Source organism: Ptychodera flava, chromosome 15, assembly GCF_041260155.1.
Source record: "Ptychodera flava strain L36383 chromosome 15, AS_Pfla_20210202, whole genome shotgun sequence".
NCBI lineage: Eukaryota > Metazoa > Hemichordata > Enteropneusta > Ptychoderidae > Ptychodera > Ptychodera flava.
Genome location: NC_091942.1, coordinates 1,572,843 through 1,591,302, shown reverse-complemented (window position 1 = coordinate 1,591,302; position 18,460 = coordinate 1,572,843). Strand labels below are relative to the sequence as shown.

Below are 18,460 nucleotides of genomic sequence, written 5' to 3'. Positions count from 1 at the left end.
TGTCGTTGGTCTTATTCACTTAGTTACTTAGCACTTTCAAGTCAACTCTTACACATTAGTATTTTAAGTGATGAAGAGTTTATTCAACTTTACAAATATGTATATCATATTTAAATATATATATATTTTCTATACATTTTTTATAGTTTTTTTTTACGTATTTCTACTTACTCGTAATGTATCTATTTAGTTATATATTTATTTATGTAGTTGTTCTTTTATTCACTTAGTTACTTTGTTACAATTAGGTTACTTTGCAGTCCAGCTACTTTCGTGTTACACTACCCTCGATATACTTCAGTTTTCTTGTTTCTTCTTCTTTTTCTTGCTTTAACATCAAGTGGCTTTGGGAACGGACTAGACTAGCATTTGCTATTTTCCGTTTCCGTTTACCCTTTATCACAGCACAACTCAGATGTACATTCATTACTGAATTGTAATATTAATATGATTAAGGGTAATAAAGATTATTCTTATTATTAATATGTCTAGTCTTGACCTGCTGAGAAGGTCATGGTCGTGGTCATGACGAAAATCAAAATTTTCATACAACTCTGAGAATGAAACGAGTTGTGAATAGGCCACCAAACTTTTGAGTATCACTGTTGTGCATTAGGCCAAAAAAATATGATTGTTTCTGGTCACTGCGTGTGTCCTTTCAGAACCTGTGCGTCATGGCATTTTTGGGGTTACATACTCATCAGTACAGCTATCCTTGATATCCCTGTTTGCATGTCCAAAAATGCTGAACAGAAAACGGAAGTATTATGCAGCCAGTGATAAAAGACAATATCTGTTGCATCAATAGTGCCAAACCAGCATTGTTAAGAATAAAAAGGGGAAAAAGAAAACCGCGTCGCCACATCACTTTTGCTGAATGTCAAGGACCAGAAACATTTTTTTGGGGGGGGGGGGGGCTTATACCTGTTCCTTTGGGTATTAAGTGTGTAAGTATTCACATCAAATGACTAGAAAATTCACTTCATGGGAAGAATCTTGAAAAATTGCTTTTTCTTGCCTGTTTAATGAAAAACAATATCCCTAAACTAAAATATGCATGAGCTACCAGCCATTGTCACCGGGCTACATGCAACTTCAGAAAATGGTAGCCCAATGGGACTACCAGGGAAAAAAGTTGATTTCGATCCCTGGCTTACCTCCTGGGCTGATAAGTTTGATATCTTGGGGTTTCAAAATTGCGCCCTTCGGAATGCGTTTGTGTGCTTTTTCAGAGATGACCGTGATGTCGGCTCCAGTATCAATCTTGAAGTTCATTACTTTTCCATTAATCTTTAAATTTACCTGCCAGTCACCCTGTCTTTTTCCCGCACTGGAAAGTTCTCCAAGAAAAAGTGATTTTTTTACTGACCCAACTTCATCACTACTTTCGGCGGTATAGTGACCTAGCTCTTTCCTTGACACCTTTCTGCAGACAGCCACAAAGTGTCCCGTTTTATTGCATTTATTACACTGCTTTCCTTTGGCTGGACAATCACCCTTCTCATGTTTACTGTCACACCTAGTGCAAGCACCTCTGGAATTTTCCTCCTTTTTACTTCTACGGGGGATTTTACCAGACCAAACTTTGCCTTTGCCTTTCTGTGCAATTTCATCTAAAGCCTGGACCTTTCCTTGTGCTGCTACTTGGTGGGTCACTGTTTCAGAATACATTGCCATGTCTACAGCCTTTTCTACCGTTATGTTGGGTTTAAACTGTAGTTTCCGTGACAGTTCTTTATCCTGAATACCAAAGATTAACTGATCTCTGATTTGCTCATCCCTGTCATCGTACTCACATTTGTTGACTATATGGTAACGATCTCTCACGTATGCCTCCACGGTTTCCCCTGCCTTTTGTACACGACGGCGGAAACATGCCCTTTCATAGACGACATTGTTTCTGGGAACAAAGTGCTCATCAAATTTCTTCAAGACTTTCTCATAGTCATTTGCATCTGCTTCTGCATCAAATTTGAATCGCGTGAGGATTTTCTCTGCCTCAGCTCCCATACGGTAGATAAGATAATTTACCTGGATTTCTCTGTCTTTTTTGTTGAGCTTTTTATGAGCCGGTATCTTGCAAAGCATGCTGCTTCCATTCTTGCCACTCTGGGGGCTTGAAGCTGAAGTTTTCAGGAGACTTGATCTTTGATTTCGCTGCCATCTTCGTCTTCCTTTTCTCTTGGTGTTCAGTAGTTCACTGCTGCCATCATGTCATGAAAAATGACGAGGTTCAATGTCGTTTTCAATACATTTATTACTACCTCTACGAAAGCTATATACACAACTCAATTGACTGTCGACTAACTAGCAATGTGTCGCTGTCTCATGTAGTCTTATGTAAAGTAATTAAAATCTGATACTGATACTGATTAGCATTGTAGTCATAGCAACTCTTAGTACATGTAACTCAAGACAGAACTAATTTTGGATTATTGGATGGTGAAGTAATGTTGATTTAATCTGCAAATGTAAACTCATCTGGTTTTCTTTTTCCGCTTGTTTTTATGACTAATTATTTATATTGCAACATTCAGCTACAGGCGACCTTACACTTTGAGAAATTTGAAAAATATGAAGATCCAATTATCCCAAATTAGGGACTGGTTAGTTTCTTTAGCCTTGAGGGGGTGGGGGGAGGGGCGCAACGGATTATTTTTTGCCGATGTCAAAAAGTGGCTGTCCCCCCTATTCCAACTTTCTAAAACGGTGACCCCCCTTATGCGCGACAAAGGTAAAACAAGGGGTGGAATATATATATATATATATATATATATATATATATATATATATATATATTTATATATATATATATATATATATATATATATATATATTCTAATGACGTATGGGCATATATATATTATATATATATATATATATATATATATATATTATATATATATATATATATATATATTATATATATATATATATATAATATATATATATATATATATATATATACCGTACTCTCTGTGCCCAAGTTCAGAGGTTGCCATAAAGCCATTATGGTGATAACCGGAGGGCACATTGTATACATTTTTGTGTGTATATTATTATATATAATATATATAATTATATATATATATATATATATATATATATATATATATATATATATATATATATATATATATATATATCTGATATATGAAAGTCATATGGCTGAAGGGTGTGCCCAAAAATATGTTTGTTATTTTGAAGTAATGTGCCTGAATGGCATGTCGAAATAATACAGGTAAAATAATATCCAATTGAGCAGTAACATTGCTGAAAAACAAAGATCTTAAGAGTTTTGATGAAGAGAAGGAATTTCTCAAACTATTCCACAGTATAGGGGCATACAACTGCTAAAAGCTCTGTCAGCATATGTTCTAGAAAGTTATTTCCCATGATCTTTGATAGAAAAAGAATTCAATCTGATATCGACACTCTGTCTTGTATTATGTACTGGATGATCAATCATTACAAGTTCTGATAAGTATTTTGGCACTAACTCACCTTTAAGTTAATGGACTGAATGTTCTATGCTTCCACACCAGCGCTGTCTCTCCTCTTCATACCGAGACACACCAAAACATTAGAGAAGCTGTATCTTGGTCATGGCATCTATAAGCTTGTTTATCTGGTAATAAATACCACATTATTGAAACAAATGTCTTCATGGAGTCCATATTTTGAAAAAAAGATCCCAAATACCTCTCATTGTACATATAACGGCAAATGAGTAATCCCAAAGATGAAGGAGACGTCCTACTTTCTATTAATCATTTTAGTAACAAGTGGTGAAGGATAATCTCGGTGATAACGATTTCTGAATCATTGATTAATGAACAATCACTGAATGGTTCAATTGTACTCTTACTTAGCTGCATGATGCGTTTCGAGTCAGGGTGAGTAAACTTTATTGTCATTGTGGCTGATGCTTCCCAGGATACATTTGTCACTCATTGAAACGCGAGACACTGAACTGCTTTTGGCGATTTAAGGGACGTCTTAAATTACAAAATATGATACAATACTGTATATGCAAAAAAATACATTTCTCAAGTGCTAATATAGAGCTCGCTGCAATGCATTCTGGGATAATCTGGAGAGCGTATATAACCCATATATGTCACCACTGCATCTCTGGTATTCTATGTTCTGCAAATTTAACATTTTAGATCAAACATCACATTCAAGTAGGTGATTGTTGTGGAATTTTAGATTTTCAGAGCCCGAAATAGCCCATCTCATTGGTGACATGTCATGAAGCAAGTTATCACAATCGATTACATGTATCTGTAAACGTTTTTGCTTACAAATGGACGTCTTTAAATGCACAGGCAATATTATTATTGAAAATTGACTTGAGCTTATTAGACTAACTTGGAGATGTGCAGTGAACACTGTCATCATTAACAATAATTCATGTCTAAAAAAATGCTTCAACTATAACAACTATAACAGCACTGAATGAACTTGTAGATTGTTTATAAGGTATTTGGTAATTTCATTATTCTTTGAGATTAAAATAGCACAACACAATACTGAAAAGTAGCTGTAGGTGTTACAGGTAGTAAAGCTTGAACATATGTTATTTTGTTTGTTAATTATTTATATATTTATTTGTTTATTATTTATTTCAAGAATGCAAGAATGTTGTTTTCACTAAAGCATATAAAGTTATAAGGATTATATATATGTGTACAACTTTGTACCTATGTAATCTTTCTTTTTTTGGGGGGGGCCCACAAAAATTTTGTTTCCGGTTATGGGGGGGGGGCCACTAAAATTTTTGCTGGTGTTGGGGGGGGGGGGGGGGAATGTAAAAAATATAAGCTTATGCACTGCATATTTTCTCTTCCAGCCCCCCTGCCGTTAATTGTGCTCGTTCCCTAATTTTACAGGAGGATAGATAAACCGCACATTTTATTAAATGGTATTTCTCTGAATTCATCAAGCTTTTTACATGAAAATAACAAATGACACTTGTAATGTTTCATTTCATTCACATCTATGACACACTCTTTCACTATCTGTAGTGAAATTTTGGGCTTCTGTTTCTGCCAGATTCATTTTCCTAGTTAAGTTATGATCACTAAATTGAAATTTGGCGAGACAAATCCCCTCTCCTGATACAGTTGCTGTGGGTCCATAGCTGTGCCTTTTATAGGCTGGTTTTGACTTTTACGTTATTGTGGTGCCGGGGTTAATAACGTAAAAGTCAAAACCAGCCCGTAAAAGGCAGAAATCCCGTCCGAAAACACCACAGCTATGGACCCAAACCTACTGATAAGCTTCAACATTTGACCTCAATAAAATTTATTTTTGATACTTTGAACAACTGTCATGCGTAAATATATTTGCACACTCCCTTTTTATTGTTCTTTTTTTATGCATACCCCCTTCCTGTTCAATTTTTGAGTGACACCCCCTCCGCCCACCCCACATTAATTCCGTCCCTCTTCCCCGGCTGTGTACTAGTACTATAGTAAATACCAGCTCATTCAATCGCCCTGCAACAGCGCCCTCATCCCACTGTTTGCCGCACCGCTGCAGCTGCTGCAGCTGTGGGAGTGCATGTCCCAACGCACCGTTCGCTGGGAACAAGTGCTCGTCCGGCTCTCGGACATGGTTAATCATACAAATACGTACAAAATTCTACGACACTTTCCACACTGGCAAAGCAGGTACGAGAAACTGTCGAGAGTCTAGTCAGCTGTGTACATTCAGGTAATGAGGTATGTCCTGAATTTACCTGCCGGATTGTATCTCCATGTTAATCAAATCATAGTATCCATCTGGTCAAGGTCATATTTCGTGGAGTGATCGAGACCTGCAATTCACACTGACTTCAGGTATTAATTGGCACGATAACTCTAGTAGTCTACCTAACCCGGTGCATGGCAGACTTTCAGTCTCGATCGACGATCGGAAGCAATACGACTGCAGTAACTCTGGTAACTGTTACTATGAGGATTCGAAAATGAACGTACGTGGCAAAGCACATATAAAATCCCAGGATGCAGCAGATTCTGTCCACACGAATGTAAAATTTTGGCCGAGTGGGGGCGCTCGACCATTTTCGCCGATATCTAGTGTATAACTTTAACACCGGTTACCTAGAGGGTCTTAGTTGTAACCTCGTTCCCCTGTATGTGGAGTGAATCTCACATTCTTCACGTTTTTGATGCTTTTTGAGTTTTTTTTCAACTCCCAGCCGTTTTTTTTTTAATAAATATGCAAATTAGCTGTAGAAAACGTCAGATTTTAGAGGTTTTTCTGTATCTCCTTCACCGTTTTCAAAATCATCGGCATATGAGGTTGACCTCGGCAGTGTTGACAAGCATGGCTGCAAAGGTACGTTCTCGTTTTCTGTTTTCTCTCCGGTTTTCTGCAAAAAATGGTGGATTTTTGTAATTTTGGTGTCCTCCTTAAACTTTTGGCGCCATTTATGCTATGGGTGGATAAGTAAGACAAAAATAAGAACGTACTTTTCTAGCGTACGTCCCAAGCTTTCCAACGATATATTATGAGTATAGGAGCGCCCTTGTTTGCTAAAACTAGATACAAATTTAGCGATGCAATGTAATTTTTAAGCAGAGATATAATCATAGCATCATGAAACTACTCAGAAATGCATTGTAATGGTGTACGTACGACCCGCTCACGTTGTGCTGCTGCATATTTCAACGTCATTCATACACTATTTTGTTTAAAACAATACACGCTGTAGCCATGTGTGTCTGTAGCATCATCAACACATATTTTGAGATATTTTGGGTTGAAAAATAGTTTAAATATATGTGTTTTATATAATATTTTCCAGGTGCAAAGGTCAAGTTATCTACCCTATCTTCCCGGCTCAAGTTCTCTACCCTATCTTCTCGCGACCGCAACCTATCATCCTTGTAAGTTCACATCTCTTCCTGCTATACATCTACACTCTATTCCCCTACCTCAAACACCCCCTCTCTGTATTGTAATGTATGTGGTATGAACGTTGATGATCACCCATTCCAACATACAGAATCCCGCTGAGTTCAAAGCCAACTAAAACGTATGAATAATCATGTTCAATACCATGGCAGTGTGTTCTTCAATTTTTCAATTACAAACTGCAGTACAGTTAAATTTTTAATTGTTCTTTATATAAATGTCTATAGAACTGACTGTTAATCATTTTTTCTTTATAGGGGCTGAGCATCAAGCAAATCCATGATATTCCAAATATCCGGTGATCCTGCAACCTAGTGTCATGGACCTTTGTATTTACTTCAGTTTTACAGGTTTTTATTTGTCTTCAGACTTTGTGGAATGGTGGTGGTATACTGACGCAAGCAAAATTATTTGGCAGTCCATGACCTTTTCCCACTGGCTTTGCTCATGGTTTTTTTTTGTATTTTTATTTTTTATCATTTTTTTTTAGGATTTTAAGTTTTAATACTTTACAAGTAATCAAATGTAACTTCAAAGACAATTACCCATGTTTAGCTGACAGATGACCAATGTGTGATTGTTATACAATCACACAGCTGCACACCTTGCAACCAGCATTTTAGAATTTAATTGGTGTGCTCTGCAAAATGCGTCGGTCTGTCCTCATAAGCCATCTTACAAGTATTGTTTTGGCCCAATGTCCACCCCCCAGGTGTCGTCGAATATCCATTTTCATCCTCTGATGTGACATTTCAATACCTGAACTACTGTGTATGTTAATTCCATTGTCTCTTTCAGGAGTTGTGGGCCATGATGGGAAACACTATGCATATAGTTGGTAAGTGTCATGTGTGGCAGTTCAGTGATTATGCGTGACAGCCATCTTTTAGCTTTCTCACTGAACATGTCACACAGTTCAGCAAAGTCGTTAACATCAGTACCATATTGACTATTTAATGCATGGAATGTTTTCTCATTAAAATGTGTAATACTCATAATACTATTTAATATTCTATAATCTCTAATCAAAGAAAATATACTGGTGGCATGTTCAGAGTGACATAACAGTTTCTCACATCCAGAGAGAACATTCTCATCCATCATTCGAGTGCATGCTCCACCTCATAACCACCACCGTATTTCTTTATAATCCCCTTGCTACGCAAATAGGACTGTAGTTTTAGCAGTACACTCAATGGTGCATCACCCCCATAGAGAATGCTTTCCACATTTACCAACTTGTCCTGTAATGTCTTTTTTGTTTATTTTCTGAAATTCTCTTTTTCCACTATGGTGGTCCTCAATTACTTTTCCTTCACAGTCTTTCTCTGGGGGGACATATTTGACTGAGCCATTGATATAATTTATAAGTTTATTATAATTGTCAGTGTATTACACTTCAGTAGCCTAGCTTCTTTGTGTTTTTGAAGACTCACCAAATCTGCTTCTTGGCCCCTTTTTTTTATTTCAATGTCAATTAGGTCAAACTTAGAAATTACGTCTGGATATTTTTGGGGGCATTTAATTTTTACTGTCTGACCCGAGTCTGAATTACCAGATATAATGTTCTTGATATCATTCACAATGGCCTGTTTGTACTGAGAGATATTATCATCATGTTGTTTTTTCTCCTTCAACAGATTTTTGCGGGACAACTTGTGATGGCTGTGCTCGATATGGCTGAATACACCAGACCTTGATTTGTATGGAGCCTTGCAAATGATGCACTCATACTTTTTTGTATTTTTATCTCTCTCCCCTGTGTTAAATAAAGTTTTAATGTATTGTTCCACACAGTCATCCATGTCTTGTGTACTTTCTTCATTTATATCAAATGAAAATGCCACAGTGGCTGCTTTCAGCTGCATATCTAATTTATTAGCCTGGTCCTGCTCTCTAGCTTGCCCCAACACTTTGGAAGGCTTCGTTGTTAACCTCCATCTTCAGCTTAAATTGGTCAGACAGCTGATCCTTGAATTTATCAATATTCATTTGATTACTTTCTGGTAACTCTGCATACTTTAACAGATACTCTGTTTTCTTATCTAGTATTTCAGCTTCTGTAAAAAGCTCATCTATAAATTTTCCGATGTTCCTCAATTTAGCATGCAGATGATCCATTGTATATCAGTTTTTGGATTATAGTTCACAATTGGAACAGCTGTCTGACCATTAGCATTAGATTCAGCCCATGTTGTCATATCATCAGATGTTATTGTCATCTCCCAGCTATGACTGATATTGTGACACTGATCAGCTGAAACAACACACAAATTGCAAAAGAATTTGTTGCTTTTTCTTTGCAGTACAAGGCATTTATATTTTTCATCACCTTCAAGTACTCTCTTGTATGTTATGCCTTTGAGACCAGACTCTGACAATGTCTCAGTTATTTTTAGAATAGGAAGTATCTCCTTTTTAATCATTGTATCTGACTCTGCAGCATTGATCACAGCAAAGGGGATACGACTATCTTCTGACTGGGGATTTTGGTCACGCCACACTTCCTGCCCCTCAAACCTGATCAGTCTAATTGCACCACTTATGGCAAATACTTTAAAATTTTGGGAGATCCCTTTACTGTCTGCGAAGGTATCACCACCCTCCCCACAACAATTTCTACCTTGTTGGCATCTTCAGGCCTCTCCAGATCAATCATGTCTAATTTATTTTCTTTGATTATCTCATTTAATTGAGCCCAAATGGCATCCTCAATGCAAGCCACCCGCCACCCCTTCTTATTTTCACTGCTTGTTTCGACAACTTGATCATGAAATCTGCGGAGGTGGCCTTTAACAGCAGTCAACCTTGGAAGGCGGGATACATTTTCATCAGATCTCAGTGATTTTTCAAGACCGTCATAATCAGCCTCAGACAGACCACCACCCAGATGTATGTACATATGTTCTGCCTGTAGATCTGACCATAGTTTCATATTTTTATTTTCACTCCCAATTTCATCAGTTTTTTCAAATGAAGTGGTGCCTCTTTGCAGACAGGTTTTAATAGAAAGGGGCAGTACATCAAAGTCTGTAGCAGTAGTGGCCTCTTTAAAGAAATCAGGTGTTAACAGGTTCCTGGCAAACTCTTTATCATTTTTTAAACGTGCTTTCCAAAGGGCTGTTTCATCATTGCCCGACAATTTAACACCTATGACTTTGTGTTGGCTAAGTATTCGGCCAGTGTTTGTCCTACTGCGGCTTTTTGAAAACTGTGCACGGTTTGAACTAAACAGAACTGCAGTGGCAGCATCAATGTGTTCATTATTTTCAGCTACTTTGAGATGGTCCAACAGTTTTCGTATTGCTGATTTTATTTGACCTGGCCCCATGCTAATGATGTTTTCCACATGGCTGCCTAGCTCGTTTGCCATAGTAACCCGTGCCTTCATAAGCTTGAACTTTCTAAAAAATTGTCGGGACAACAAATCAACATCACTAGCCGCGGACACCTCGTAAAACGGCCATGTTTCATCATATTTACTAAAAAGAGGTCACTACTGCAATTGCATAAAACCGAGAAGAAACCATCCGGAGTGAACACATTGTTTTCACCTTTTCGTATTGATCGGCTTGACTATCTTTTGAGTTAGAATAACAACAAAAGCCAAATATTTGAAGTAAAACTTCAGAGGAAAGATCGAGAATAGAAGGAGATGAGGACAGATAGAAAGGTTTAGATCGCCGTCGACGTCGCTGATCGGAACGTCGTCATTTTCACCACGTGGGCGGGGGCTTGAGCGCGGCACGGCGGCGGCATTGCTCGATTGCGCCCCGCTCACTCGGCCAGCAGCTACACTCTGCCTCCGTCTTTTACCCAATTTCGGCATCGGAGAACGGTTAGAGTAGTCAGCAGTTAGAAATGAAGGAAAAACTTGCTAATTTGCAGATATTTCTGAAGTTTTTGCGATAAGAGTACGCGTACGATATATGGTCGATGCTTTCGGGTCGAGATCCGATCGCTCACTGAAAAAGTTGTTAACTATGCGCAGAATAGGAAAACTTTATTACGATCTGCGCATCTCAACCTTCGTGTGGACAGATCGTATTGCATTGTGGGAATTTTCTCGTACCGTGGTACGTGGCAAAGTGTCATTCCTATGCATGGTGTTGATGTGTCACGAAGACAATCTCGTGATTATCATCAGTACGATAACAGTGCAGAGTGAAAGCCTATGCATACGCCACGTCTAGTACATCACATGATGATGACCACAAGCATAGAGGTACGAGGTGAAACTTGAAACGAGACTACTTTTACCTCCATGCCGCGATGATGTCATTTATAATTAAAATCATATTTTATTAAATTTTTAGTTTGCTTGGGCCGCGTTCAAAAAAAATGGTGAGGGGGAATGGTGATGGGGGGGGGGGGGGCTGGAGGAATCGCGATTGAAATATTCTTTTTTTTCAGATCCCCCTCCTCAATACCCTCAAAAATTTTCAAGTCCCCTCCTCAATACCCTCAAAAATTTTCAAGTCCCCCAAAATTACCATATAGCCACATATTTATATTTCAAGTCCCCCCAAAATTACCATATAGCCACATATTTATTAGGAATGCACGCCGAGTGAAAAAAACATGTAACGTGTCGTTCTGCACGCAGATGTCCAACATTATCTCTTATCAGCAGGTTGTAGAGCCATTATACCTAGGGCAAGTTCTTAAATTGATTCATTTTTAAATGCATCAGTGAACTTTTTTGATTTCTCAGTCTAAGCCGACTTGAGTTTATCCAACTCTGGCCAGTTCACATTATGGCACCAGCTGAAGAGCACACAAAATGACAATCTTGAGAGAGTATGAAAATTGTGTATTCCTAGCTAAATTTAACCAAATTGTGAAAAAATGAGCACAGTGACCTACCGAAATTTTTTTTTTCAAAAGTACAAGACATATACAACTAGATGCCACTTATACATGTTTTACAAAATTGACAATACTGGAAGGTTAAAATATTCCATGAAATTAATGTTTTAATCTCAGAAATTCAGAGTTTTACTTTTGTGTTATTGGTACAATGAGATGTGAAAACTTCATTCACTGCATGAACTTGAAATGAATGGTTTTATATATTGATTTAAAATATTTAGAAAAACTGACTTTTCATCTTACATTTGTATAAGATCAAGTAGGGTGACCCCATCTTTTTTCTCTAATATTTGATTGTTCTCATATGCCAGAATTCAAAAATCCATGGTAACTGTTAGTCCCCTAGTCTTCTATGTGTTGCTCTCTGGCTGGATCTTGTGTACAAGTAGATTGCTGCCAGTATGTAGTAGCAGGGCAGTAGTTGTATTAACTTTTTATTTTGACAATATTTTTGTTCAGTTATACAATTGCGTTCTTGTTCTACTCCCTACAGCGTGTTGAGCTACTAGTATCCAATATTCAGCTTGCCAACACAGCCTACGTGTACCGTGCATTTGCATTATTCAATTATCACCAATATTTATACAAACGGGGTTTGTTGACAAACTGAATATTGTGTTTTTCAGCAGCATGCTGTAGAGAGACACCAAGAAACTGTGTTTGATACATTGCATAGAAATATTGAAAAATTATTAACAGTTGTATAGCTCCTTCCCCATTACAAGGCCAACTTATTTTACAAAAATTTGATGGCATTCATTCATTTTTAGATTTTTTTGAGATAAAGGACATAAAATGGGACAAAACGGTTCTAGATTTTGTTCAATTATTACTAACATTAGAACCATTGGATGACATCAAAATGTTGGGAATCAAAATATTTTCAGGTCCCCCTATAGGCAGAGCAAAACTTTCAAGTCCCCCCCTCGACTACCCCAAATATTTTCAAATCCCCCCCTCACCATTTTTTTTGAATGCAGCCTTGCAACATGCAACAAAGTCAAGGTGCCTGAAAGCTTTGGTTTGTTGTTGAATACAATTCTATAAATATTTACGATCGCGAAATTTCGAGAATTTAACTTCAAGAGGTGATTTAAGGTAATGTATTGGTTGCCATAGCCACATACCTGACAGCGCACCATGGCGGGACAGTGATTAGCATAGCAATTCAAGACTGTTCATCATGGCTCAGTGAATGACCTCACTTGACCTTGGTGGGGGTGGGGGGGTGAGGCATTACCAGAAGTTTCAACCCGTAGAGCATAAAGTAGACAGATGAAAACATTCCATCTTGCAGTCATTTATAACTTTCCAATTTTGTAATTAATGACAATTGCATGCAAACCAAAAATTCAAAGCAGCAGCCAAAGAAATGTAAGAATTATGACTTACTGATGGGCAATTGTTCCAAACGCTATACGCTTAAAATTCCAATTTACCATTCAATACACAGAGTAATAATGCGTAGTACTTTCCCAATGGGTTAATGTTTCATTGAATTTCAATTATTTGTGTTATATATGCTTCCCTTCAGAATGATGATCTGGCAATGATGGTGAATTAATTACTATTAGTGAAAGCTAAGTGTTCATAGAATTCTGGAAGATCTGATCAATCTGTAGGAATCTACTTTCAGTTCTTGAAGATTAAAAAGTAAGTTTTCTCTTTTTACTAAATGTACATGATACCCTTACATATATCCCTATAGTCACACTCTAATGCCATCATAGTGGTAGTATCATGAACAGTGACAGACTTTCATCTCTGATGGAGCTTAGCCTTCTTTCACAGGAATAGTGAAGGGTTGCATACTCCTTGAATCCCTTTTCTGTTTCAACATTTTGAATTTTTTAGTGTATGTTTTCTTATTAAGCATGCATACTTCACTAAAGTGTAGCATTTTGTTAGAAAAGAAACAGCCTATGGAAAGAATAAATATAAACATTCATACAATTTTTATTGCTTTGAGACTTCTTATAAAACTGATTTCCATGACAACTTTGGGTGTAGCTATGGAAACAAATTAGCTCATCAGTTATATTTGCATGATTTAAATCTTTTACATTTTAATATTCTACTACGGTACAAGGGAATTCTCTGAATACGTGCTATAAATAATTGACTTCAATATGAATACTTTCCATTTTGTACAAAAAGTTTGGTGCTTCAACCAGCAACACAGATTTATCTTTTGTTTATAGTGTTCACCAATACTTGTATCCTGTTCAATCAAATTCAGGCATCCGGGTTAACATTAAAGATTGAGTAAATCTCCATTGTGAAGGTAAGAAACTTTGGTGAGAACCCAGAGCAGTAATGAAGCAGGTAAAGGCAGTCATCATTGGTGCTGGATCAAGGGGAAGTGGATATGCTCTTTTCCAGTTGGATTTTCCACACAGATTTAAGGTTGGTATATTTAAAGGGTCAGTATTGCTAAACTTTGATGATTTTAGCTCACATTTGGTATACCAATGTAAGGTTATGTTTTATCTGAAGTCGGTGGCGTGCGTCTGTATGTACCGTATTCCTCCGATTCTAAAACCCCACCCGTTTATAACGCCCCCAAGGATTATTTTATCAATTCGTAGTTGGTCGTTAGTTCGTTTATAACGCCCCCCAGGGGGTACACCCAAATTCTGACTGGAACAACAGAGCTATTGTCACGTAATGAGACAAGGTCATCCGCGACACCTACGTCGCTAATCAAAGTCACAAACAAGTGCCAAAGTGAAGTATCAAACCTCAAGACAAGCACACTATTGTTTGGTGTTGGAACATATCAATCGGGAACGGTTCTACCGTTCCTGGCGATACAATTCCACTTGGATTTCGCTACGTAAATGAATATTAAAAGAGTTGGATTTCTGAGCGTCTCAATCTAGTACAATGCTGTCTTTTTGTCACTGTCATTTTGCTAACGTCAAAATAAGTAGATTTTTGAACATTTTGATCAAATACGAATCAAATATTTTGATGCCATTTGGCTACCATAAAATGAACATTACGTTTTTGAACGTGTCGATCAAGTACGATTCGCTCATTTCACGTGGTGAACAATCATTCCTTTGCACGGGTATTGCGAATGTGCTGAACGGAACTGAAGACAACATGATTTCCGAGGAGATTCCGGTACTCGATGACGACTTATCAAATGAAGCCCTGGGACTCGTGTTTGATGACGATATAGACTTCGATGGTTTTGACTTCGATGAAGAGGGCAATGGTATCGACAAACTCGACATCCGAAGTTTCTTCTGCGCATGAACTGAAAATACTTTGAATTTCTTTCTTTATGTTTTATCAATTTTGTACATTTTTTCTCATGTTATAAATGTATTTATTGTTTGAACGGCATTTCTTGCTTGTGTGTGTCCTTTTCCTGAACTAGTCCCGGCAATGAGTAGGCGATAGTGTAACAGATTTTCAAGATTATGCATGCTTTCGAAGTCTTGCGAGGGAAAAATACCCAACTTCATAAACGGCCCTATACACTTACAGTTAGAACAAAAACGTGCATGTTCGTACCATTCCGAACAGATGATCATAGATGACTGAATTCCACATCAAGAGACATTTCGGTAATCGGTACAAATAAAAAAAAAACTTCAAATTTTTATTGCCAAAAATTCAATTCATCAAATTGTAAGTATATTGGCGTAGCAACCTTTGGTCTCGGCCAGCTGGCCGGTGCTTCAACACTTTATCAGTGTGAGCCTAGCGCCTGCCTTTTCGTAAGATCATATTTCGTTCCGAGATACGGTTAGACTTGTTGAAACTACCGTAGGAGCAAAATAATAAAACTCACAACGTGTAATTGATCATTTATTTTAAGGAGTATGCTAATTGAAAATCATAAATAGAAAACATTGGACGGACACCGTGCACCATCACCACATTGTATGCAAGTGCTGAACAGAATTTTACCCTGACCTCATGCACTGACACCTTTGACCTTTTGCGTGAATTGACCAATCACAGCCAGCGGAACTTTAGGGACTTTCCCTTTACTCCTTGTCTGAGCTTTGCGGCCATGATATGCATCGCTATGGGGAGCTAGCTACTGCTGGAGCGAACTTGTTGCAATGAAGTATCATGGTGATTATCTTTACACAAAATACGAAGATTTGTTGCTATCGTATATTTTAGCAAAAGAGGGTATGGCAAATACGCTAAATTTCAAAACTTGTAAATCTCCATTAATTTATACCGTACAGATTCGACTGTCAGTATCGACGCAGCATTTGGCCATGAGTCGATAACACAAAGTATGAGTTGTCTGCAGCGCTCACATGAATAAAAAAACATTGGCATAAATTTGCATAACATTGCATCAATTAGCATAAATTAACTACGACGTTCGATTTCGCGGTGACATCCGTTTATACAACCCCCCCACGTTTTCCGTCACCTTTGGTTCTGAAAAGGGGGTTTTAGAATCGGAGGAATACGGTATGTAGGTATAGTATATCCGTCAACATCAGAAACTCATGAACCGCTGCACTTTTTAGCTTGGTATTTGATGTGCTGATGCATGCTGGGCTATAGATAGGATTTTGTTCAAATGAAGTTTGCAATGCCAAAATTATGCAAATGAGCCAAAAAAATGTGAAAATGGTCAAATATTACTCACTCAAGAACCGCTGTTTTGATTGCTTTGAAAATTAGTGAGTTAGTACCTTACGTGGACCTTTTAAAGTTTTATGCATATCGTGAAGATATCTTGAATTTTTTATTTTTGCTGAATTTTTTGGTTGTTTTCGTCATTTTAAAGTAAAAATTCTTCTTCTCTGAAAGCGCTGGCCCAATTGCTCTCATATTAAGGTTGGATATTTGCAAGGATGTTTCCTTTCTAATTTGTTGAAATTACGACAAAATTGGCAAAATTACTGTTTTGGGGCAATTTTTGTCGTTTTTGGTCAAAAATCTGAAAAAATCTTTTTTCTTTAAAACCACTGGACAGACAGCTTTTATGCCTGGTATACAGATGCCCAGGGATGACAATAGTTGGATATGTGGAAATTAGTTGGATATGTGGAAATTGTCCTGAAATATGCAAATTTGTATTTGTAAGACAATTTTGTCATTTTTGTTTAAGAAAACTTGTTCTCAAAAACCTCTTGTCTGATGATAAAAGTCCTGGGAGATGTATATTTTAGGTAATTTTCTCAGTCTAGTCTGTGACCTTAAATGACCTATACCAACCCAGGATATGCTATGAGACAGTTTTGAAGGCTGTGAACATAATTTTGTCATAGTTGGTATCAATTTGTAGTAAAATTGATCCAGAAAACAAAGCTGAGGTTAATTTTTTTATTGCAGACCAATTTTTTAACTTTTCCCTGGAAGACAGACAAGAACTGATAAGAAATTTGGATCCAGGATAATTCAAGGTGTCATCAAATTTTAGATTTTCAAAAAACTGAGGCAGTGAAATTTCCATTACTCTAAGAGCTTCAAAGTGAACCTGCTCAAGTGGTAGATCAGAGTAGACTAGTGAAGTAGAGTCCAAATATCCGTCCCTGAGGCACATGAGAGGGAAGCTAATGCTGCTCTGCAGCAGATTAGTGACAATTAAGGCACACAACAAACGATAACATTATATGTCTATGCAAGCTAAATGTTCCAATAGGACTATGAGTCTTAAAAGCATATGTCAAAATTTATGCCACTTTGATAATTGCTCGGTTTGCATGCAGGCCCAGTGCCATCTTTGAGCCAGTGGCACATGATTGTGATAAGAAAAATTTCCGTCCCTGAATATCACTCCTCTCAGTCACTTATCTACCTCTTTCTAGCCCATTTTTAGGGTGTCAACCGGGGCAAGAGTCAACATAAACCATACACACACATGCACAATTTGGACTTGCTCTCAATTTTTGTCAACTCTAAACCCATCTCTGTGACTATATACATAAGGGCCCACATAGCGTGTTCACATTCAAAACCATGGCAACTCCGAGTTGGCTTGAACTCTGTAGTGTGAATGTAGTGAAATACATGATATAATTGATATTTATCAACTGTATTGAAATAGGTTTCCAAGGATAACATTATAAAGAATACAAAATTTTGTACATGCTGCTTGTTTGTGATAATGCAGTGTTTGTTTTGTATGTTCGAAAGCATCACACAAACCAGCCATACTTTGTCAGTTTTTTCAGCTTCCATGGACTGCCTAAGTCATCTGCAGACCTGAAGAAGTACAAATCTAAACTTTGTACTTGGTATTCACTGACTGTGTTTGATACAGACACTGTCTCTATGTCCCTAGTGATTAGAAAAATGTATCTCATTTGTTCTAAAAGCAAAAAAAATGTTGATAGTTTCTTATTTATGTCAGCATGCTTCTATAGCCTTTTCGTTGTTTATTGGGGGCTTTTTGGAGAAACTTAACATGCATGGACATATCTCTGATTCTCAAATATGTTGCACTTTGACAAAATTTCAATATTGTTTCACAGAGAAATTATGAGAGAAAAATTTGTGAACTATAACCAGATATTAATTATCATCTGAATTGTACCTTGTGTAAGGTGTTACTAAAACCAAGCACTCTCTCAGAAGCACACATAGTCCATAACAGTCCATATGGCATTATTTGTTGCATGATATGATCAGAATGTAATGAACTAAGAAAACTTATTCTCCTGTAAACTTAGCT

At 37.3% G+C, this 18,460-nt stretch overlaps 2 protein-coding genes across 12 annotated transcripts in view; one reads left to right on the top strand and one right to left on the bottom strand.

Annotated features, from left to right (window-relative positions):
* Positions 1-873: 873 nt before the first annotated feature.
* On the bottom strand, positions 874-7,714 carry LOC139150898 (uncharacterized). Of its 2 annotated transcripts, none has more exons than XM_070723355.1 (3): positions 5,747-7,714; positions 3,505-3,628; positions 874-2,203 (listed from the first exon to the last, which is right to left on the bottom strand). In XM_070723355.1, the coding sequence occupies exon 3, from the start codon at positions 2,086-2,088 to the stop codon at positions 1,120-1,122; it is 969 nt and encodes a 322-aa protein (XP_070579456.1). In that variant the 5' UTR covers positions 2,089-2,203; positions 3,505-3,628; positions 5,747-7,714; the 3' UTR covers positions 874-1,119. The 2 variants fall into 2 exon arrangements, with proteins under 2 accessions (XP_070579456.1, XP_070579454.1); XM_070723353.1 differs by having other exon boundaries at positions 874-2,200.
* The window catches only part of LOC139150896 (putative oxidoreductase YteT), a 31,058-nt gene continuing 18,125 nt past the window's right edge, over positions 5,528-18,460 (top strand). For 3 of the 10 annotated variants that reach the window (XM_070723351.1, XM_070723350.1, XM_070723348.1), the window contains exons 1-3: positions 5,539-5,729; positions 13,334-13,452; positions 14,039-14,205. In XM_070723351.1, the coding sequence (XP_070579452.1) occupies positions 14,116-14,205 (90 nt within the window). In that variant the 5' untranslated portion in view covers positions 5,539-5,729; positions 13,334-13,452; positions 14,039-14,115. Of the gene's footprint in view, positions 5,730-5,819; positions 5,847-11,024; positions 11,153-13,333; positions 13,453-14,038; positions 14,206-18,460 lie in introns of those variants that run through there. The other 7 variants (XM_070723352.1, XM_070723344.1, XM_070723349.1 and 4 more) reach the window with 6 other exon arrangements.

Bases quoted from the DNA above. Each gene is read 5' to 3' on its own strand.
- LOC139150898 (XM_070723355.1), bottom strand. From the start codon at position 2,088: ATGCTTTGCAAGATACCGGCTCATAAAAAGCTCAACAAAAAAGACAGA.